Source organism: Aptenodytes forsteri, unplaced genomic scaffold, assembly GCF_000699145.1.
Source record: "Aptenodytes forsteri isolate BGI_AS27 unplaced genomic scaffold, ASM69914v1 Scaffold255, whole genome shotgun sequence".
NCBI classification, from domain to species: Eukaryota; Metazoa; Chordata; class Aves; order Sphenisciformes; family Spheniscidae; genus Aptenodytes; species Aptenodytes forsteri.
The window spans coordinates 7,035,788-7,060,269 of NW_008794888.1; the positions used below are offsets into that span (position 1 = coordinate 7,035,788).

The 24,482-nt window shown below is 40.6% G+C and overlaps 1 protein-coding gene across 1 annotated transcript in view; it reads right to left on the reverse strand.

Moving 5' to 3' along the window:
* Window positions 1-24,482, reverse strand: part of CNTNAP5 (contactin associated protein like 5) — a 239,298-nt gene that overhangs the window by 132,275 nt on the left and 82,541 nt on the right. Inside the window, exons 8-10 of the mRNA XM_009275042.1 lie at window positions 12,819-13,083; window positions 10,029-10,178; window positions 8,715-8,886 (exon numbers count right to left, since the gene is read on the reverse strand). Coding sequence (XP_009273317.1) covers window positions 8,715-8,886; window positions 10,029-10,178; window positions 12,819-13,083 — 587 coding nt within the window. The remainder of the gene's footprint in view (window positions 1-8,714; window positions 8,887-10,028; window positions 10,179-12,818; window positions 13,084-24,482) is intronic.

Sequence of the window (24,482 nt, forward strand, 5' to 3'; positions counted from 1 at the left end):
TTCGGGGGGGCGGGGGGGAGGGGAATCATATAAAGTTTGGCTTCTGCTGCAGGGCATACATTAAATCTTAGAGGAGATTTGGGAAATGCAAAAAAAGACTGCTCTTTCATTGGATTTATCCTAATACCCTTCACCTGCAATAGTAATTAATTTCCCAAAGGCCCATTTTGACAGTACAACACATGAAGCAATGTTAAGTTCAGTACTAAAAGAAAAGGAGGAAAAAGTAAAAAATTATTATTTCTTACAAGTAAAAATTGATAGTAAAATCTAATGGAATCTACAAAGAAAGTAGGTATAAACCAGGATTTAAAAGGTCAGCTCTATTTAGCAAGAAAAAAGAACACTTTAAGCTAATTTATTTAGAAAATGTTATGAAGAATTTTCACAGATAAAACATGGGTAGGGATAAAAGGATAGGGACTAAGGATGCTATTTGTGCTCCGTAACTTGAGTAGTACAGGGAAGCAAACTCATGAATCAACTCAGTATGCTTCTCCCTAATGAGGTAAGCTGTTAATGCCAATCCCATCACAGTGATTATTATGTATACCACATGCTGCTCTCTCCATTTCTATTTGCTAGGAGAATTGAAATATGCAGATGAATCTTGGTTTAATAAGGACGGCAATATCAGTGTGTGCTTGTGTGTGCCTGCTGATGCTACAGATATGAAACACTGCCAGGATTCATAAGAAAATATCTGAGGTCAGGTTTGCGTCCCTCATTGCGGATCTCTGGAATTCTCAGGATGTCCGGCCAGATGCACCATCCATCCAGATGCACCATCCATCCATCTGCCAAGGTGGATTCAATGTGAATCTTTCTTTTTCCTTCCCCTCTCCCCCAAGTCACTTAAGGGAACTGAAGTTCCCAGTGTTGTCCTTGACAAGTACTGTGGTATTTGCTATAGCAAGGGCAGGGTGCCAGCCAAGTAAAAATAGGACAACCCAGTCAAAGCTTCATCAGCGCAAAATCAACACAAACGGCAGCAATCAGATTAAAGTACCCTAGCAGCTGGAGACAGGGAGAGCAATGCATGCCTTTATCTATGCATTCATGCAAATCTGAGCCTGAAGGAAAGCAGGCCCTGACTACCCTCATAGTTCATTTATGAATAATGACAGGTTCAACACATAAATGGCCTTCTTAATCCCAAGACTACCTAGTCTTATAAACACAAGCACAAATGGTGTATAAAACTTATGACAATATAACAATGGGTGTACAACACCGTGCTTCTGCATCTGCCTTAACCCTACCTCTGTCCAGGTAAACTTTGCTACCAAAATGTTAACTGTTTCAAGCTATTTCAGCCCTCGCAGGAGTAGCAGAACCATACGAAATTTCAAGTTCCTTAACAGAGTTTTCTCTGTCACTGGCCAACTTAAATACCACATCCTTTGTGATGGGGATTGAGGAGTTCAAAAGCATTAATGTAACCAATGTCATCGTTAAGGATGGGACACATCTAAGGATGTGCCTCAGAAGCCTGGTGGAAGCAACCATTTGTCTAGCACCATCCTGAGGGGCAAAAGAGACTATTTCCATGAGAGGTGTCAAGTCAGAGGAAAACAAGGCCAGTTTTCCCCTTACAACATCTGTTTGGCTCAAGCTATCCCAACTGCAATGCTTCCTAAGCACTTCTCCTTGCAGAGTTTGGAGGAGCTGGTAGGGGAAACCACACCAGATCTTACCTCTTTGTATACACATGGAGTGCAAGAGCTCCTGGAAATGGAATTTTCTTCTCTGTGACTAACGCTGCAAAGCAGTTTGTCCCACTGCATGCAAGAGGTGGATGAGATTAATCAACCCATGCCTTCAGGCTGCAGGCAACACTGCAGCCCTTGCTGCTGTATTCCAAGGGGTTCATCTGCTGTAAGAGCAGACAGCCTTGCTCAGCCCAAAGGGAGCATCTGTGCCGTATGATGAAGGGCTGGAAATCCACAGTGTTTCTGGACTGAAGTTTAATGATTTTCTGGCACATCTTCCTAATATCCATGGCAACTCTTGAGCTGCAATATCTCTTGAGCCCACATTCCTACATCTATTCTCTGAACAGGATGCCAACTACAGCAAACAACCAACTCAGCTTCAGGACTGAAGCTAGTATTTCTAGTCCCAAAATCTGGCATTCCAGCCAATTGCTGAACGGGAAATCCCAGAGCTTCTCAACCGTGTGGCCAAATTCTCAGCATCTGTATATTTGCTTTCCTACCCATTTAATTTCTTTTTAAATGAGAGGCTGCCTGAATTTCGCCCAGGCTATGCCTTCCATTGCTTGCCCACACACAGACAGACCCACACCCCCACTATTCCACTGCCCTGTAGGAAGAGAAAACACAGTGCAGAAAGAATTAGTACTTAGCAAAATTCACAGTCAGATTCCAACGCATTTTGAGATTAGCACAGCTATGACAAAATATATTTTGGTTTTGGACAATGGAGGTACAAAGAGCTGCCCACAATGAAAAGGATATTTTTAAAACAGTAAGGAACTTGAGCTTTCTAGTCCTAAGACTATCACCTTCCTCCAGACTTCACTTCAGATCAACAGTGCCTCTCCTCTGAATTCCTTACTCTGACAGTGTCACAGCAAAGATGCTGATGAAATAAGTTTAAGAGCATCCTACTGAACACTTTGCCAGCTTCCAGCAATCTGTGGCTTATTGATTCATGTATGCCTTACTGGCTTTTTCCTTTATATTTGACCTCTACAGCATCTAACAACATCCAATTTGATGCTGTGAATTTGTGAGAAACAGCAAATTCTTGTTTATTATTCACCTCCTTCATGCTCCTCCTCATCACACAACCCTGCCTAGCTCTCTCTTCTCCAGGCTGAAGAGTCCTAGCTTATTTAATCTCTCCTTGTAGAGAACAGTTTGTGGCACACAAAAGAATAGCGTCAGTTTTAGAAACAGCCATGAGGCCTGAATGACAGACTCTTAGAGTCAGAGCTGCACACAGCACCACCTCTGAGTGGCCCAGAGAGGATGTGCTTCTTGGAAAGGGCTGGTCAGGCCAAGGCTGAGGTCAGTGAATACATCCAACTGGATTTGCGTTTCATCTTTTAGCAATTGAAATAGAGCTTGTAAAGGGATCAACACACAGATGTTAGCTTGACTTACTAAGGGGAAGATGTTCCCATAGTTATTCAGTGTCTCAGTCCCCACCTCCTCCTAACAGCTTACAAACTTGTCACCCTCATTTTGACCACATCTGAAAGAGGGACAGACACCTCAAATCCAAGAAGTCACAGGATCTCATGACAATAGAGAGCCAAGTAGAAGGGAATCAAGTCACTGTTCATCAAAGAAAAATACACAGCCTGAGCTGAACCATCATTCTAGACATCATGGAATCTGCAAAGAAGAAATCCCAAGAAAAAACAGGGCAATAAATTCTGCAATCACAGAGCTTCATCCTGCAGTTGTAAAGATGAATCATGCATTTTTAGAATCAAGAAGAAAATCAGGGAAGTGACAGATGAGTAGAAAGTGTTGCTCCTTCTCCCCTTTTTCTCTAAACCAGAAGTACCTAGGAAAGTCTTTCCAGCTTGTATCTGTAAAGCCCCTAACACACTACCTGCAGGTGAAGGACGGGAAGCCTGGCCATACACTTAAAGCTGGAGACTTAGTGGAGCTCAAGCGAAGGGAGTGAATCCCTTCTGACTTACAGCATCTATAAGAAGCAAATGAATTTTTTATGCTGCTTGCCACCTCCCCACCCCTTGACACTGACGTCCTCCCTCCAGATTAATGGCCAAAGACAGAAAGCATTATTCTGTTCTCATTAAACTTTCTTACTGCTAAGGCTTTCCCCTGGAAGCTTTTAGGTTTAATATGTCACCCCCAGAAGATGCCTCCCTTCCCAAAAAACACTTACAGTGCAAAACACCAGGAGTGAGGGCTGTACGTTTCCCATAGCCATGAACTTAATCTATATCACTCTGAACTGAAAATAAATTCAAAGAGAGTCTGCATTTGTTTGTTTGGGCGTATGCCAGATGGCTTTTGGTCAGATAGTCAACGTAGTACATGTACTGCTGCAAAAGACTGCATAGATACTCAAAGATATCTCTTTCCCTTCTCAACAAAAAGACTCTGAATTCAAGGACTTCATGGCACCTTCACTTCTAGACATCTCTGCCGTGTTACTTTCTGCTCTGTACCATGCCATAGAGGGGAAATGCCAGCATGCTGCAAGAAACTGTATTTTCTGACTTATTAATTCAGTGTAAAGCAAACAAACCCTGATGTGTACCTGCACACCTAGCCAAGCAGAAATCCTGAAAAAACAACAACAAAGAGGGATAAAATTAAATCCACTTCCTTTTAAATATGGAGAAGACCTCTACGGCTTATCAGGATATTGTCTCATTTTTTCTTTACCTCTCACTGGAATGGGAATAAAGGTACTGCAGGCAGCTATGACCTCTAACACTTCATAAAAGGAGCAGTGTAAGCACCACACTTTGCAACAACCTCAGAAAAGACTGAGCAATCTGTGTATTTCGACAACCACAGCAAATACACATACTATGAACAAATGAAGAAAAAATAGTTAGCTGGATTAACAGCAGACAGGCAGTGGGGATAATGCCAAGAGTCCTACAGACACATTGCTACAGGAAAAATTGTTTCCTCCTACAGCTTCTACTTTCCCATTCCACAAGGCATTGGGAACAGTTTGCAGGAACAGCTTTTTCTTGAAGGAGGTGAAGAGGGAATACGGCACTACTTTGCAGGGCTTGTGGAGCAGACATAGCTCTGATATGAATAGATCAGGGATGCCTCTCCTTGCACAGGATGCGGCACCAAAGGACAACATGTAGGTACCGTACAAGGGGATGGCAAATCAGAGACAACTTGAAATGCAGTAGTAGGAACATTAGTGATGCTGGCGCTATAGCTGAGGGCTAGAAACAAGCAGTCTCTTAATAGGAGATGGTGCTAACTAGCCTTCTTCCGTCATCGGGACAGTCCATATTGCTGTGTTCAACTCCAGACTGTACAACGTCTTAACGTCCTACTGAAACCACAGAAGACCTGAGTTTTCTGTGTGTTATCTGCTAATCCCAGCTCTCGCAGATACATTCTGCACTGCCCACTCAGCCAGGACCAAAGCAGCTACTGGGTGGCCTCGTTCACAGGATCACTGAGGCTGCAAGGAGCCTCTGGAGGTCTCTGGCAAAAGCCCCCTGCTCAAAGCAGGGTCAGCAACAGGGTCAAGTTCACTTGTGTCTCCAAAAGCATCTTCACTTGGCATTGTCTCCCCAGCCACCAAATGGAAAGAAGGCAAAACTCTATATTTCTATGGACATCCCTGTTTTTTGCGTGTACTTTCTGATAGCTCAGCTAATGACAGGGCATTTATTTTCTGAGAAATAGTTACTGAAGGATGGAAATAACAAATACAGGGAGAGAGAAGGCATTCATGCCAAGTTCACTTGAGCACACATATAGTTCAAATATTAGAGATGAGAGATGATGAGATATTAAGGCTTAGTCCCTCAAATGGCTCCATCTAAATTAATGAAGGCTCATCACTTTATACAGGGAATTCCGAGGGGGGTGTGTGTGTGTGTGTGTGTGTATAATATGCTTACACAACTAGATTCTCTCTCAAAAACATACTGCCAGGATCAATAGTGGTCCCAGTTTATCAACCTTTAAAACAAAGTCATTAATTCTCTTTTTAAGAGCAGGCACAAGTTGCAGTGAGCTGCCTAGCCACTGCTTTCAGAGCCCAGGTCTGAATGAGCTTGGCCTACAAGCCCGTGACAAATAAACTGCTTTCTAAATAGAGGCATATTCCTCAAAAGAGGTTTTTTGCTTAAATAACTAAGACAAATGTCCCATTTACATGTTAATTAAGCTACACAATTCCCACATGCGTTAAAACTACAAAAACCTGTGCTTTACAGTGCACACGGCAATAAATCTTATAATTAAGAAAGGGGAGATCACATTTCTTGGAGAAGATGCTTTTACAGAGTTTTAAGACTCCTTATATAGAGAGAATGAGCAGCTGGATACTGCATACCTGGAGCCAGACCCCAACCTTCCTACAGTCCAGGGCTGCTGCAATACAGAGCACTAGTGGAACTACAATGACTAGTCGAATTACAGTGACTGAAGTGTCAGACATATTGTGCAATGAACCGATTTGAACAAGATTTGAAAACATACTCAAGGGTAAACCATGCAGACTAGACAGCAATGCAGTCTTTAGATTTGAATTCAAATCTTTTCTCCCAGACTTTCCATCTATAGTTTGTTGTAACCAATTATGCCATAATATAGTCTTGCAGAACCTAAAATTTGTAAAAATGGTTAGGAGAAACATACTCCACAAATACTTTCTTGTTCAGTCTTTCCCCAGCTCATCCACTGGCTTAGGATCAATTGTGTTGGCAAAATAACACAAAGGATTTACCTCTTGTCTGTATTTTCCTTATTTATTTTCTTTGAATTTCATCCCTCTTTCCAACTGTCCCTTGCTGCTATGACCACTCTTGTCTTCAGTACTGCACAAGCAGTACTTCATCCTGTGAATCTTTGAACAACTTTTGTAACTTCCTGAAATCAATTCTGTAAATTTAACCTCTCTCAAGATTGTGTCCCAGATGTGTAAAATGTGTAATATGATTTGGACAAAAAAAACCCCAAACAATCCTTCCTTCTTCCCTGCAAAACAGCTTCAGCACGGTTATTGGAGTTGCCAGGCAGGGAGAGAGCGCTGGGTGTTTCACTGAACAAGAAAGCTGCAATCTCCATGGCGCCAGTGAGGCTCGTGTCCTTCCGTGACGAGGGGAATTTCTGAACTTCAGCCCAACAGTTTCCCACACCGTAGGCTTCTCTCTTCCCCTTCAGGGCACCTCCACTGATACACCAAGTCCAGCCATAAGAGAATCACTTTTGCCAATTGTAAATCAAATCCTTTTTTCCTTTTTTTTAAATCTACCTTGGTTTTGTGATCATATCTGCTATATGATCTAGGTAGATCACATCTACTATATGATCATAACTACTATAGATCATATCTACTATAGATCTACCTAGATCATATAGTACAGACACATAAATTTAAGGATGTCCAGAGAACCACATTGGAAGACAGTGCTTTCATCTTCACTAAGTCACGTCTAACTTTTGTTTACATATGTGATATATTCAAGGCAATGATTATGTAAAGCACCACCATTCGTATTATGTTTGGAAACTTGCCCTAAATAATTGTATGGTATGATCACAGACTGATGCTTGTCATCTTTGGGATACTGAAGATGAGGAAGACACTTGGCAGTAGTACCACAGATTTACATTGTAGCCTGGGCTTAGTGACAATGAATGCACTGGAGATGTCCCACAGCACCTCTGCATCATAACAGAAGAGTTCTCTTCTGTTTCAATATACAAATATACAAGTTGCCTTTGAATGGTCCACTTGATCTTAAAGAATCTGGTTTTCCAAGAAAACAGCAAAATACTTTCTTTCTCTTAATTCTCAGGAAAGTTTACATTTTACTTCCTTTTGTTAAATCAGCTGCATCTTATCAATTCTGTCTACCATTTCAGGCACACCAAGCGTGAAATTCATATCCCCCTGAATTCAGTCATCGTTAAACATGGAAACGGGTTTGATCAGCAGAGTCAGTATTTTCTCCGTCCAAGTTAACAAACTCAAACACACAAAGATGAGCACAAAGGTCTCACATAACCGAGGTTTTGCCCACTTTTCAAAAGATTGCAGCTCCAGCAGGCTGATCCCTCCTACAGTAAGCAATAATGGAGATTGGCTTTCAGCTCCACCTCTCTAAGCAACATGTCTGAAAAAAATATGTTAAAAGCTTAAGCTCCTAATGCATTTCCAAAATATCCTTACTACTCCCTTAACTATCTGAAGCACATGAAATTTCTAGCAGTTCCATTTCCATTTTTCAGAACTTAGCTAGATTTAAAAAAAACAAGATCAGAGCCTATTATTCCACGTACTAACTTCAAAGTACACATTTGCAGAAATAATTCAGAAATATTTAGACGCTAAAAATCCATAGGAAGCAAAGGAGAAATTAAGAAATACTTCAAAAAAAATTGGTTGTTTATTTCCTCTCTACTCTTTATGAGAAAATCTGGGTTTCCTGTCAGTTTTCAGCTTAGGAGGGATTCAGATCAGTATTTAAACTGAAACGTGTCTCTGGTAGATACAGACATTTCATCATTATATTCTCCTACTGAATGGGCAGTATGTCGCATGAGGTGTACCATATCTTCATTATAAATGTGCTGTGCTGTAATGGCTAACAAGAAAAATTGTGAATGATCTACTTAAGCAAAAACAGCTAGTATATTAAGGGGATGACATGTTCTGATGAATCAAATAATTTTTCCTTCTCTTTCATTCCTCTCTAAAACTTCAAAGCAATCAAATGTTGTTTATGCATAAAATTTAATCCTTTCACCAATCTGTAGTTTGATTGAATTTGCATACTCTATTTCCTACAAGTCAATGTGAAGAGAGCCTCATGTAATTGAAACCATTTCCCCTCCAGTCCTCCTATCTTTGCTGTAATATTTTCTATTAGTAGCTCTATTATGCCTAATATCTGTAATGTTGGCAGATTAGAATTTTCACTTAATGCAACCGGTATTTATAAACCACTAGGATAAAAAAAAGAACAAATACAAGAAAGAGGAAACAATAATTACCTGTCTTTGATGCCACACAGATCAATGTGTAAATCACTAAAATTCCCCAGGGAGCCTTGCTGAACTAAAATGAGGTCCTTGGGCTGGTTATCAATAAAGATGAGCCTCATACAGCCTTGAAAAGCAGTAATGGGATTTAAACATTGGGAATCGGTGAAATTGTCAGGGCACCCTGTGGGAAAAAGAGAAGAGGCAGAGAAGAATATTGGAATGTTCATCTATTTCTGCTGGGATTTTCTGATGCAAGAACTCAGAGGCTCATTATTCCAAGTGTTTTCATTCCTTGTGCTACGCAACCTTTTGTGTTATAAATCCTTCAGTAAGAAAAAACAATAATTAAATTGTCTTTTTTAAAAAAGAGAAAAAAAAAAGAGAGAGCAGTCACTGGAAACATCAGAGTATGTGGTTTTCACATGTGCTAAGCAAAATCAAAATGTGTTTTTTTCCATCTTCTTTAAACTCCACAGTTGATAGCAACTGCCTCCTATAACAAAAAGCTGTGCAAATTGTAAAATCATTCTGGGCTAAATTCTGCTGCTGAGGCAATCCGCAGAGTAAAAGGATGAAATCCTGTGGACAGCAAGCAAGAAAACCATTTGTATCTGAGCTTCCTCAGTATTTGGCCAGCTCTGAGATCCAAAGCCTCCTATGCGTCCTCACTTAGTGCCGTATCCAGAGGGTTCACTGAGATCAGAGCCTCACTGCGGTCAGCACTACACAGAAATATATTAGATAAAAAGACAGTTGATGACACTCCCTTTATCTAAATTAATGTTTCCACTCCAAAAAGTAGAAGGTAGCATTTTTCAAGACTATTCTTTCCATTTTCAAAATTGAGCTAAACCTACATTCATTTCCATGAGAGCACAGTACCTAAATACCTTTGTAGATCTGAGCCGTATGTTAATTAAGCTCTGAAGTCTAAAGTCACTGAGCCTGATCAGGACAGTGATATCTACAGGAATATTAATAATACTAATAGTCCTCAGGCCTTTTAACTAGAAAAAACACTTGGGGCTAATACAGCTATGTAGCTTTTGCGTGTTCTGCCAGCTAGATGTAGGTACCCATTGGCTACCACTACAAGTAGTCCACTTTTTCAGCTGTGTTAGCGGTTCTGCTCGTTCTCTCTCTGTCAGGGTTGACCAAGACCCTTCAATCTTCCCACAGTGCTGTATGCACTGCAACTCAATAGGGGGTCTAAAAACATTTGCTCTTAGTTGCAAACAGAGTGCACTTGGGGAGACATCAATGGTGAGCATCTAAGGATCTGCATCATGAAAACCTGTCCTGCATCTGTCTGAAACAACCTACCTCCAAAATAGTAGCTCTTCCCAGAGTAGATCCTTGAGATGGTGGTTGCATGGCTAGCAGTGGCAGCGTTGTTATCCAGGGTCAGGGTAATACGATGTCTTCTGGCATTGATGTTAACAGAATGCCAAAGCCCATCGTGGAGATTTGTGCCTGGCAAAAAACAAGTATGAAGATTGAAAAAAGAGGTGCAGGAGACAACTGTGTTCTTCAAACTTCCTTTTGCTTCCAACTTGTGACCACAAATGTGCAGCTGACACCAAAATAGGGAGAATGGGCAGCTGAAAAGAACTCATTACCTCTGGAAACAAACTGGCATAGAAGAAAAGGCCCAAGAAAGAGAAAGCTTTTGAGAGTGTTTAAGTAGATCATCTCACATTTTCATCTAACCTGTTTCTGGTACTGCAGGTGCTCAGCAAGCTAGGAAGGCCCTTCACCTTTCTTGTAGCACATTATTACCATTTTGTGGGTGTTTATGTCTTATTTTCAGTATGTTGGAGAATGCTTATAGCTCACAGGAGCGTGCAGAGAAGATCTCTGTTAAGCTTCTGGTACTAAACACATGCCTGAGATTGCAGAGGAATAGATTCAGTGAGATGGTCATACCCTGTCTCAGGCTCCAGTATAAAACCTGACAAACTCCAGTAGGTACCAGTAGGATTTGTGTTCCTTAAAACCCTTCAGCACTAAGTTAGCGTGCAGTCTTATTGATGGATGTACTGAAGCCTTTCTATATTAGATTTCGACACGGGTCTTGTGAGAGCTGAGATTGTTGCTCTGACCAGGAACCTATGAAGGTACATGAGACATTATGGTACTGGGTAGCCTCTTTCTCTTCTAGACACTTGTGCAAAGTGGGAAATAACCTGTTTCCTTATTCTGAAAATCAGTGTTGCGTCTCACGGCTTTTGAAATAGCACCACAGAGCTACAAAGAAACTCTATTCTGACAGCCATGAAAATCAGTGGGCAAGCTTCTGAGCTCACACACAGTGGTGCAGATCAAAAGTAACCTAATTACAGCTCAAAATACACTACCGTCAGGCTGGAGTCACCAAGACCAGGCGCAGACAACTAGTATTTACTCCCCTCCCTAATGGCGTATTTTTTGCTACTGTAGCTTTCAGAAGAAACAAATGAGCACTTAGTGACACAAAGAGGTGTGAGAACAGTTCAAAATAAAATTTAAAAATTATGGGTGTTATGTGTATGAAAAGCCATTTCCTTATGAATTTGAAAATGAGACAATTTATACAGCAATGGCTGTTAACTCATGCACGATTTCCATAGAATAAGAGGCTGGTTTCCCAGCAAGAATGGATGATTTTTCAACTAGAACAAGTCCATTTTGAAGTGAAATATGTCACTGAAGTTTGGAAAGAAGTCAAAACAATATAGGTCCCATTCGGGGCAAAAACAGGTCCATTCTTGAGCAAGCATGAGTTTATTGTGAGTACCTGACATCTGCAGAACATGGCACTTGCAATTTCTGCATATTTTCCATGTGTAAGTAGGCAGTTGAGCAATGTTTTGGATAGCACCAAAGGCTGGGCTCAGGTTCATGATTTCAGAACTACATAAAATCGAATACACACAACCAAATATTGACATTGTCTCAGCTTTATCAACAATTTAATTAGGACTGCAATAAAGGCTGGAAACTCAGTTTTCAGCATTCAGTTACAGCAAGCTAAGGCCGTAGCAATCTACATGAATAAGGATAGATGCAGGGCTGCCTCATTTTCTGTCATAAAGAGGAATGAAACATGCATACGGAACAGCTCTGCTTTGACAACTTCGTCAGATTTTATCTGCTTCTTTTAATAGACACATCTGCCCTCTTTTAGTCTGTACTGGGAATTTTTAATATTATGTATTTTTAAACAGCTGCTCTTTTAGAAAGTATTATTATTATTATTATTATTTAGTTCCATCTGAGTTCCATCAGTATATTACTCATCCACATTTGGAAACTGGGTATTCAACCTACGCAGAAAATGAATTTCCTAGTCTCCCACCCAGCATGGCTGCATAGCAGCAAGGGATGTGCAGAGGCCCTGGGCTAAGAACATTTCTGTTTGGGATGCCAGCATGGTTTATACAGGTCACACTGGGACAACAGCTGAGCCACTCTGGTCCTGCCTCTGTTGTACAGTCTGAAATTGTTTCCCTGTTGTCTCTGGGAGCCAATGCATAGCTGTTCTGGTAAGTGTTTACAAGCAATTTCCCCTGAATTTTAGGTCAGAGCGGCAATGCGTTTCACCCTCTTGCATCCCGCCAGCTGCACAAAGCAACTTGCAAACTGGCTAAGGAGGCCAATGAGGGAGTGTGAGGAGAGGAAGCCCATAGTCAGTCTCTCTTCTGAGCGTAGCGTAAAGGGTGAGTGTAAAGCTACAGTCAGAGGAGGAAAATCAGCTCTGATGCTGCCTTAACTTGTGCTGGGGAATGGTGCAGCAGCTGAGCTGGCTCCCAGCTGACTTCAGCACAGTCTGAGGATGGGAAACAAGAAGGTCTTCATGTGACCTGACTGAAGAAAATTTAGCATGACTGTTTAAGAACACAGAGGCTGAGCTAATTGTCAGGTACATTGAGTCTGGAGATCTCAGGATGCCAACTTTCCATGCTTAGACCTGCCTCAAGCTGCACAGAGTGGTTCTACCACTGTAAAGCAAGAGAACATTTGAAAAGAGAAAGGAAGATTGGGTGCTTCCTTATTTCACCATCCTTTCATCCTGTGGGGTTGGACCTTTGTATTTTAAAGAGGGACAGATGAGACTAAACAAAACTAAAGTACCTTCACTGATTTCCACTGGTTTCTCTGTCTGTTTCTGAATAAGTAGTGTCAATCTCCCACTATGAAGGCAAACCAAGAGAGGTCCCGAATTTTCAGACAATTCGGTGAACAGAAGTAAGCCGTCTTTATTCCATGTTCGAAACTGGAAGCCCACTGACAAACCATCAATCTGAGGAGTGCCGGGTAGTAGCAAGTAGCTTTGACTGGTGCTGACAAAGGTGATAGGAACAATTTGTGGTTCTGAGCAGGAAAAGGTCACGTTTCCCTGCAAATAATAAAAATCAAACATGATTAATCAACATGACAATTTTTTTTTTGGTCATCCCAAAACATCCATAGTTAAATAAGCTCATTGGATTTCTAATGGCCCTCAAGGCTGAAATAGGTATTGTTATTCAGACACAAATCTTTGGAACTCATTAGGAAATGTATCTGCCCATTCTGGGAAAGTCAGATGTGTTCATCTGACTTCAATATTTTACTTTAACCCCAAATGGAGGGGGGGAGGGGATCAAAAAATCAAAACCTCAATTCTTAGAAGGATCAAAACACATCCAAATGTCCCATATCAAGACCATGCCTGGGTGCAGAAGGGCTCATTTGGTAGCCCAGACAGACCATCTCCACATGGCCACATCTGCTTTGTGTTTCCCAGCACCTCCCATTTCAAGCTCAAGTTTAGCTTTATGTCAATAAAACCAAACTCATTTGGATCTATGTTGACTTCAGGAACTGACACTGAAGCACTAGCAAGTCCACTTGAACCTTCACGTGCTGCGGGATGTGATACAAATGTCCTGCGTTGGCTCTGCACTGATGGGACTACGGGGGTGTGAACAAGGCAAGCTGCAAGTGAAAAAACAAAGCATCCTCCAATACACAGGGATCCAACCAAACAGAGTAGATTTATTCTAAATATAAGCCAAAATGCAGCCATTAATGACAGTACTTTTTTGCCCATTTACATCAATGCTACATAACCTTAAAAGTAAAAACTCCCTCATCTACTTGAATCTACTACATGGGGTGAAACATGAGGCAAATTTCCTGGGTTTATTTCCAATATTCAATATATAACTTGCAGTAGCAGTACTGGTTATGTTTTCTTTTACTCAGTGACACAGCCCTGTGCTACTCTAAATAATAAAAGTCCACTTAATAATAATAACAACACAAATAATTAAAAATTATTCTGAAATTATTTCAAAATTCGTAAGAAAACTCAAAGAAAAAGTAACTTGAATACAGTATTTATAGTGAGATGAAACAATAGCGAGATTTCCTGGCCAGTTCTAGGTCTCATGGTTTCCATGGGGCATTTTGAGGAATTATTAAAACATTACATACACAGCAAGCGTGGTGAAATCCAACACCATTTCAATGCCAAACTTAGTTGATTACCTCAGTCATCCAGCCCTGAAATCAATGGTGCTATTTGCCCAGAAGAGCAGCACATTTACTCAAAGCAGTCAGCAGAATCTGTACCAGCATGCATCGCTGTAGTTTGTAGATGAACCGACTCTACCGTTCTGTTCAGTCGTTGTAGATTACTGAACCAGGTCATTCAAGCCATGTAATAAAACCTTAACAATATATAAAGCCGGGACGCATTTAAGGAGCCACGTCTTTCAAAGCCACTCCAGGAGATTGTTGCAGCCAGCTTGCTTTGAACTAGGCTGCTTTGTAAAATACCAACTGGAATCTGATAAAAACATCGGAGTAAAAGGCTTTCTCCATGGCACAACTTCTCATCAGAGCTGGTACCTCACTCTAACAGGATAATTACAATGAACAGTACTTGATGGATGTGTAGGAAGTTGCACAGTGCTTGGGGAATTCCTCTCTGAAATCTCAGACAGCTGATGGAACTGTTCCCTATCACTTTCAAATGTCTTTCTAGTCTTTATTTTAAAATTGAAAATAAATAAAGTGCCAGAAAGAGACTGCGTTATCACTGGATGAAACAACCCTTGATAGATATCTATCTGTATCAAGCTATTTACATATTCCCTGCCCTGTTAGGTACAGAATGCTACATACCAGATTTAGCAATGGCAAAAGGTATCCATGGGTATAACATGTTAGAATGAGTTTTGAGATACAATACAAAGCTTATCCAAACTCACCTGAACATTAGTCAGGTGGGAAGTAGAATAGAAATTTGCTCTCAACCTTTTAAAAGTTTATACTACCTGCTGGGTTTTGCCTGCATAAGAGATACCACAGGCTTTTTTTGTTATTGTTGTTGTCTTATTTCCACTTCCATTTTCAATTGAATTCATACAAATTACACAAAACAAAGACAGTCAACTGCAGTGATATAAATAAATATGGTTAACTTTCTCTAGAGCTTTTCAAAGGTTTAAACATTTAAAATGCCGATGACAAATTTTCTTTGGAATTTTAGACATGTACAGTGATTCAAGTAACTCCACACAAAGTAGTAAAACATTTACAGATCTCATACATACATAACACCAGAGTTTGGAGGAAAGTTCAAACGTTATCTGAATCTGCACTCAAGTATCTGATTTGCTTCACCAGCAGTGGGAGGCTGTAACAAAATGCAAGACTGTAGAGGGGAGGATTTGCAACATTCGGATAGCATTTTTGACTCAAAACTCTGCAGATTTTACCTACCAGCAGAACAAGCTATGCCTAGCGTGACTTAATGGTGCTGAGAAGGCGAATGCTAGGTTGAAAAAACATGTTTGCAATGCACAATAAACTTTCAGACAACCTTAAAATAAGCCAGTAAGGACCCCGTGTAGTCAATATGCTTTCAGCTATTTGTAGCAGCACCATAGCAAAGCATCCCTGATGCATACACACGGGCCCAAATGTAAGGTCAAATTTCTGTCTGCTTTTGATATGAGGTTCTTGGCACATGCAACTAGTCCTAAACTCATGGTTTGCTGTAACCCCTTGAAAAACTCAGCAACACTCCCTAGTCATTCACACTAGCTAGTAATTCATGCCATCTGGGATCCGCACAGAAGTCTTGTACTGGGACAGGAGCGGCAAAGAGTGCTGACTGAACCCATAGCCAATGCTGGGACATATGGGCAGGACCTGTGCTTCTCCTCCCATGATTAACCAGGTAAGACTTCAGGCTCTGTAGCCTCTCCATTGACTACACTGAAGCGGAGCAGATGTGATCCCACCTGCCACAAGAACAAGCAGGTGGGAATGCGTAAAGGCAGTGCTGCAATATTCTGTCTACATGGGACTAAAGGTACATTTCAGGGATAGAAAAGAGGTGTGTTTGCCTTTGGGAGGGGGTGTCTTTTAACAAGGTATTTTTGTTACTCTTATTAAAGAATTGAGATCTCCATGATGTAAGGGGCACTAATTCATTTTAGCCAGAGCTAAAAACTAGCCAGGACATTTGCGGAAAAATGTTAAATAAACCAGCTGATGCCATGAGAACTTAAATCAGTTCAACTGACTCATTTAGAAGGGAAAAACCTTCTTAAAGCAGCATTCCAGAGCAAAACCAGATGATGTAGTTAATACACATGAACAATAGCCGCTGACATCCTTACACTGACCAACGCTGCCTACCTTCCTAGAGACAATAGCATGAAAATTTGAAAAAGAAATTCACAATGGTTACTTTGAAAAATGTTCGTCCACTGAAGTGGGACAGGTTCCCATCACAGAAACTGTTAAATTTGCCCTGAGTGTTATTCTCAAACATATTATTCCAGCAGGTCTAAGTCAGAAAAGTAAACAGCTCCCCCGAAACCTGCATCTGATCAGGAGCATTTTGCTTTAATTGGCAGCAGTTCTGGAACTCTCCAGGGTACATACAAGACTTCTGACAGACACTTGATTTTATAACTGAACCCAGTTTAACTGAAAAGTAAAATCTCATTGGCTAGGAAATGGAATAAGAAGAGTCTAATCCCTAGAGAAAATAAAGGAGACGCTCAGCCCTACCCAGCTGCTGGAAACTGCAGCTATCATGTAGCGTTTGAGAATTCCATCGAGTCCATTGTCTCCGGACTGATTAATGACTCCTCTAATAAGCAGTGAAATCTTTCCAAAAGAGTTCTTATTGTTCTTACAAGTGGAACCTTCTGAACCTAGAAATGCAATGGAGTTATTTGCAATTTGTTCGCCAGCTGCCATGACACTTGTCTTGAGACAAGAGTGCAAGCACCCAGATTTCTGCAGACGGAGTACCGTTACAAAGGTGGTTCTTGTTCAAGATGTTGAATAAACAGGTGACAGCATATTACAGCATTTTAAGGAAGAATCAGAGCCTTTCCTATTAAAAAGAGAATGGAAGAACACAGTTGCTAAGTGATGAGGATAAAAGTGGATTACACAGAAGATCCTCTGAGCCATAAGCCTCATCCAAAACTGACTGGAGTCTTTCCAGTGCCTTCTGTGGGACTTCAATAAAACCTTTATAACTCTAATGAACCATTTTGGTCTTTTCTGGCCTTTCTTCATGTAGTATTATGTACTGTTGAATGAAGACAGAAGACTGCTACAACACCACAGTCAGGGCAATTGGTAATAAGTTTCTTATACATCCCCCTTGCTCTCACAGAATACTAATCAAAAGTACTACGTATTTGGGGAATTATTCAAACTGACAGCTGAACTGAAATCCTCAACATTTAGCCTACCAAAGGAGACAGGCCAAGGTCACAGCTTGAACAGGAAGAACCATAAATGAGTATTTCTGAGCTTTCATTCTACCTGTGGGTTAGAGCATCACATGGGCACTTGCTTTCCTCATTAATCACTCTATGGATACTATCCAATATAAAGGATATCTTGTTTTCTGCAGAGGATTAGAAAGGAAGATTTAATCTGACAGGTAATGGGACTAAAATCACAGGCCTGGCTGAGAAACAAATGTGGGTAAACTGGCAAGAATATCTCCAGCTTGGAAATTGGAGGACTACTTCTAGCTGTGAAGAGACTGAGGTTGCAGATGAATTTGCAAAGAGAGTAACAGAGGAAAAAGGTGACCTCTGATGCGGTTTTAAAAGGATAAGATGAAAGATTGTCGTGTCCAGAGAAGGGCAACGAGGCTGGTGAGGGGTCTGGAGAACAAGTCTTATGAGGAGCGGCTGAGGGAACTGGGGTTGTTTAGCCTGCAGAAAAGGAGGCTGAGGGGAGACCTCATCGCTCTCTACAACTACCTGAAAGGAGGTTGTCGCGAGGTGGGGGTCGGTCTCTTCTCCCAAGTAGCAAGCGATAGGACAAGAGGAAATGGCCTCAAGTTGCAGCAGGGGAGGTTTAGATTGGATGTAAGGAAAAATTTCTTTACTGAAAGAGTGGTGAAACATTGGAACAGGCTGCCCCGGGAAGTGGTGGAGTCCCCATCCCTGGAGGTATTTAAAAGACGAGTAGATGAGGCACTTAGGGACATGGTTTAGTGGACATGGTGGTGTTGGGTTGACGGTTGGACTCAATGATCTTAGAGGTCTTTTCCAACCTTAATGATTCTATGATTCTATAACTCTGAGCAACTGGATTTTAAGAATGGGGGAGGTCCCTTCAAATCCTGTTTTTAAACTGACTATCTCAAGCAGAACAGATGTCAGGAGACCCCCATAGGTTTCAAGTGCTTCTTAAATCAAGACATTGCTAAGCACTGAATGAAAAGCAAATCTAAGTGAGATACCAACTCCAGCCTACTGACATATTGGTGCAAACTGTCTTCAGACAGGATGTGGGAGCACCAAGACGCATGGCGTTACTTGAGTTAGGACTAGTCCATTGAGTGAGCAACTAGTCCGTCCCAAGAGAAGGGCTCATACTTTAAGAGAAGTTCCTATACTGAGGTGGGTTTCTCTTTCTCTAAGCAAAATTTAATGATGGAAATCTGAAAGCTTACCTGATCCAAGTTTCATTGAAACTAACATATCCTTGTGATAATCGCCCCTGTGATAGAGAACTGCCCTATCTTCACTCACTCTAGGTAACACGTATGTCAATAAAATGCTAATTGTTTATCACGTTGACTTAAGTTGTTTACATTAAGATAATGTTCCTATGTGGAAAAAGTAGCATTTAACAGAAAAGAAAGCTTTCTAAAAACTGAAACATTGTGACCATGGCAGAATCAGGGATGAGATGCTTGTCTAGACATTTCTGGATGTTCTTTATCTCAGACTCCTAAGCTGACTATGTCACTGGCCAGAAGTGGAACAAAGGATTTTACTGTTTTTATGCTCATAGTAACTGTACATTATTGTTTCATTATATGGTACAATAGCTAAGAGTTGCTGACAAAAGATGGGAGCAAACATAGGGCTAATTTGGAAAAATCATACATCATTTCCCTCAGAAAGACAGAAAAAGGAAAAAAAGAGCATGGGAGGAAACACAAAAAAATATAGACCATTTAATATTTTCCCTCCTTTGAACAGCAAGCAGGAATGAAGCCAGCCTTTCAAATTCACCTTGCCAGAAGTGAATAATATAGATGTCTTAGATCAAACTGGCAAATTAGCACAATCCAAGCCCAATTTTTGTTCCAGTTCAAGGTAAACTCATCTACAGCTTATTAGGTTTTATTACCTGGAACAAAACACAGCAGCAAGGAGATGATGATGATGATGATGATGAAGAAGGAAGAAGGAAGAAGGAAGAAGGAAGAAGGAAGAAGAAGAAGAAGAAGAAGAAAGAAGAGAAGAAGAGCCACATCTTTATGTTACTTTATTAGATTTTCCTCTTTTAAATTCCAATCATCTGTGTATCATAGCACAGCACCAGCCTAAATGGTTGAATTGCACACAGTCCAGGCTCTTGACTGTGATGGGGTCAGCTTGTCCCTTTCTGTTATGCAGGGCAGCCCGGTACCAAGCAGTTCCCAGGGCCTTAGCAATTGGAATAAGACCTTAAAAAAAAGACATTTAAGCCTTGGCTTTACAGCAAATTACATTCTCCCCCATTTTCCTTATCGCCTGCTAACTCCTATGACAATAATTAGCCATCTCTCTTGCTCTCCTACAGGGTCTAACAGCCTTATCACCTCCCACCTTGAAACATCCTCCTCTACTCAGCAGGTACTAACTGCCCCATTCACTCAATTTGACTACCCAGATAATGTAATAAATTAAAGTCTGAACAATTGTTTCTAACCTGTAATTTGCTGAAGGCTGATGACTCTCAAAAAGGCCTTGTTTGCTCAGCAAGTCTCATTTTTTTCTGCGTATGTCAACTAGACGTATAAAAAAATACGGTCTTTCTCCCCAAAAGACTTGCTTCACTTGTGGTCACCACAACTATCAAAATCCTAACACAAAGAAACTTTTATATCAAGAAAAGGAGAGTTTATTATTGCAGCTACATGCTGGATTAAGTATTTGCAGACCTAAAGTCTTTAGAATTGTAGACAAAGCCAACTGATATCAATGGGAAATCTGTCATTTAAATAGACTTTATTTCAAAACCTTGATTGAGGTTAACACTTAATTTCTTTCAAAACAATCCTGGTATACCATTCAGCAACAAGTAAACGGGACCTTAAAATGAATGTTATTTATATAGACTTTCTTACTATTCCACACTGCAGGTAGGATGTGAAGGAGACTCATCTGAAGATCTAGAGAGCAGACAGGAAGATAGAAGAAACCATAAAAAGCTATTTTTACAGGAACCAAATATTTCTTGAATCTGAGTTCACCTGCCTTATCTAAAGAACAGCAAATTGAGTTCTCTTTTTAATGTGCATGTGTGACTCATGCTTTCATTAAATAATTGCATAATTTTTTTTTTTAATAAATTCAACTTAGTCCTATAGGAAGTTGTGAAAATGTCACTAAATAGTTCCAACATTTTTTATTTATGATTCCTATAGTCTGATTGCAGTTCAAAAACTAATGAAATATAAAAAAAAGAAAGATATATCTAATTCCTGGTTCTCCAAACCCTAGTAGGGGCCTTCAAAAATCACCAGCCTAATATTCACGGATATATCGACACTTGCAATAGCACTTTGGTAGAACGAGACATGTGTAGACAAGTAAATTCTCAAGATGAAGGTATCTCAAATCAGCTTAATAAAATAGCATGTTTGGATTCTCTATAAAGGGAATGAATTATTAGTTTACATTCTCCTGTCACTAGGTATCTTTCCTTGCTCTTTGATGCTGGCAATTGGTTATTTCCCTGAGGCACTACAGTGATGCATTTACATGTCACCACATCTCTTGCTGTGCTGAATTGTCACTCCCAGATTCAACATGGCAGGCTGACGTAGAAATTTAAGCATATCTGAGGGCTGACAACTTCTGCCTTACAAATATCCTGCACTCCTCTCAAGTCAGTGCAGGGTTTGCTCTGCTAAATAAAAATACAACTCCAATTCCTATTAGCCGAAAGTAATGGAAGGGAAAGGGGGATAGGGTTTTCCTCAATTTCAGTGAGTATATAGGGTGGCACATTGAGAAGATCAAGCACAGCATCTTTTCATGACCTCTTCATTTCTTTTCTTCAGCTAGACAGCTTCTTATTTTGGCATCACAAATCATTGACACACGAAAAGACTTAAGACCCTGGCTACAGGTCACAGAGCAGTTTCTAAAGGTGCAACCTGAATCTAGCAGTAGGTAACCACTGGTGTCCAGGATACTATAGCTATTTTGGGGATGCTATAGTTATTTTTCTCTTAACTACTCCCTCAGCCAGACATATTTAGCAATTCTCAATGGATTTATCTTCCTAGAACTTGTCCCATCTCCTCCTGCATCTACATACACTCTTAACAAGCCCAAAATCCTTCAACGAGGACTTAACCATCCCAGATTTCAACAGGTCAAATATCCTTCTGTGAAGGACAATTCCCCTTCTGCTTCTTGTAAATCTGGCTCCTACTAGCCTCTAACTACTTGCCCAAGAAGCACAAGTAACTGCTGTACAATTTCTCATAATGGGCAGTCTGCAATTCTTTTGTGCTGAGAAGACAGCTAGTAAATAGGGCAGATCTTTAGATTATTATTTTAAAGCATTTTCTGAGGTTTCCCAAGGGTCCAGCCCTACAACCATGACAGTGGTAATTACAGAAATTTGACTTCTCATAACCTCTTGCAATTAAAACCAGTAATCACTTTGGAAAGCAAAGAAAAGATCCCTTATCATTTCTCCACACTCAATGACCTAGGGGAGAAAAAAAAACCCACAACAGAAAAACCCCCAACATGCCGTCAGGGACAGACAAAACCCCAGAGAGAAGATAGATAGATAGCCTGTCCAAATAGATAGCACCACCATGTAGAGAGGTTAAGTATCAGGCAATATAAAAATGGAATTCTGAAGGCAAGTTCCAGTTCAAAGAGACAGGCTGCCTCGTTATCTTGAGATGTCTTCTCCAGGGGATTTATTACAAGCCTGACAACTGCAAATGAGTTAGAGAAAAGAACACATGGAAGGATAATCATAGCCACCACCCAAGAGTACAATACATAGTACAGTACTCTGTTATTGACAACCTGTAGTTTCTTCCTCTGACTTTAAATGCAGCTGATTTGGGACCATTATTTATATGGATGAGGAGCTACTTCATAAGAAGAAATCTATACCTCCAAAGCTAATGTATCATTTTCCTGCTTGTGTGAAAGATGTCAACCGTAAAAAAAAGAAAGTTGATGGGTATGAAAACCCACAAGTTTGGCTCACTGACTGTGTCAACATTCACAAAGGCACAGAGAATGAAGCAGAGACTGAGTGTTGAAGTCTGCCTCCCTTTTGGAGGCAAAAACTACTGTCTGAGCATTGATGGCTTTCTAATCCCAAACTGGCCAGTTTGTCCTCAAATATCTTTTGTTAGGAGACAAAGGTATTTTGGGGACTAACAACGCAGACCCATCTCTGGTGATCTCCAGCTTGTGGGGAGGGAACACAAGTACACAACACGTTGTTGGAAGAAGTGATTCCAAGTCCCTGCTATATTTAATTTATTCTTCTGTGCTGTTCCTTTCATCACATTTCCACTCCAGACAACCTTAGCAACTACAAAGACGCGAAGCAGAGAAGCTTGCAGCTCCCTGGGGATATGGATTGTTGCTTGAAAACCTCAATGAACTTTGAGTAAAAGCATTTAGTGCAGAGGAAGGCTGGCAGGCAAAAGACTACATTTAGCAAGAACAAGTTATTTTGAGTAAGTAAATTGCTAAGGAGTGAGGAAGAGCGGGAGGATGTGAGAGGGAGATCAGCCTGTGAAAGCTGGAAGTACCCAAGAGTTGCTAGGGGAGATAAATAGCTATGATGGAAAGGATGTTGGAAAACAACAGATTTACGGGGGCTGTTTCCTATAGAAGGATGTTCATCTAAGATTATGAGGCACTGTGAGTGTGGCAACCTTTCCATGCACTTTGCATACACAAGTGTCACAGACACAGCACACGGCAGCTCATAAATCTTGCAAAATGCAGTACAGCAGCCAGCCTTTGAAAACTATTGCATTAAAATCATCACTTCTGGGAGGGAGATTGAAAGATGGGTGCACATCCCCGCTATCTTAAATTGACAAAAGGAGCAGGATTCCTAGACCTTCGATCTAGCATTGGCTGAATCAAGTATTGTCATAACAGAGTTTCATTGCTTGGGGCCATGTTATACCCAGCCAATACCCTTCAGAGAAAAAGTGCATTACAAAGTTTTTCTTTTCCCCTTTAGGAAGGCCTTCCCATTACCCAGCTGGCAAAACAACCAGCTGTTTAATGACCTAAGAAGCAAACCAGCGCTCTTTGCTCCCCTTAGAAAGTAAGCTGAGGAGAAGAGCAATTTAACACAGTTCATAAGATTTGTGCCTTAGAGTCCTGAGTCAGAGCAATCAAACTTGAGGTTATTAAAGCAAAGTCTCTCAGTCCCAGGCTAGGGGAGCATCCTGGAGGCAGTCTTGACTGCCAGCAACACAATGCGGGACTTCTCACCCATCACCTTTCCATTTTCCATTTCCCTGTGTATCCAGCCTCGCCTTAGGCAGGGAAAGTGAGGGAAGGAAGGACTTCTTGTGGTCTTCCGGCTTGCTTTGTTGCAACTTCAGTCTGTTTATACACATTACTACAAACTAGAAGATGCCATGAGAGCCAGAAGTAGTTTCACCTCCACATTCTCCAAAGACATGGTATTAGCCAAAAGGCATATTTCAAAGCATGGTGCAGGAGTGAGGCACAAGCTAAACAAAGACCTGAATTATTTACAATTTGTCAAGGCTGCATGGGAGTGTACTGTTCCCTCTTCGTATGAAATAAAATGTTTTTTATTTTGTTTATGATATATTTAAATATATGTGTAATTTTGGACATTATTAGGTGTGAAGTTACATTTATGTTTTATGTTAGCAGGCTGGATAAGACCATAATTCTTTTTGCTTTACCTCTACTGTCCCACATTTAGAGACACTAGTACCAGGTCAATGGTTCTCAGAACTGCCAATACAATGAATATAAGGGGCAGCACAGAGGAAAATATTTCCAATAACAAAAGAAGCATTTATTCTTCTCTGTAATACCAACCCAAATAGCAGAATAAAATTTTGCTACTACTGTACTCCACAACAGTGATGAAGAATGGTTCAGAAAATAAGATTTTATCTGAATTAACCAGAAAAAAAAAAGCATCTATGACTTCTATCATGCTGTCAAAAAGACACATTTTAATCTTGGAAAAGGAATTTAAAAGTTTCTCCAAACA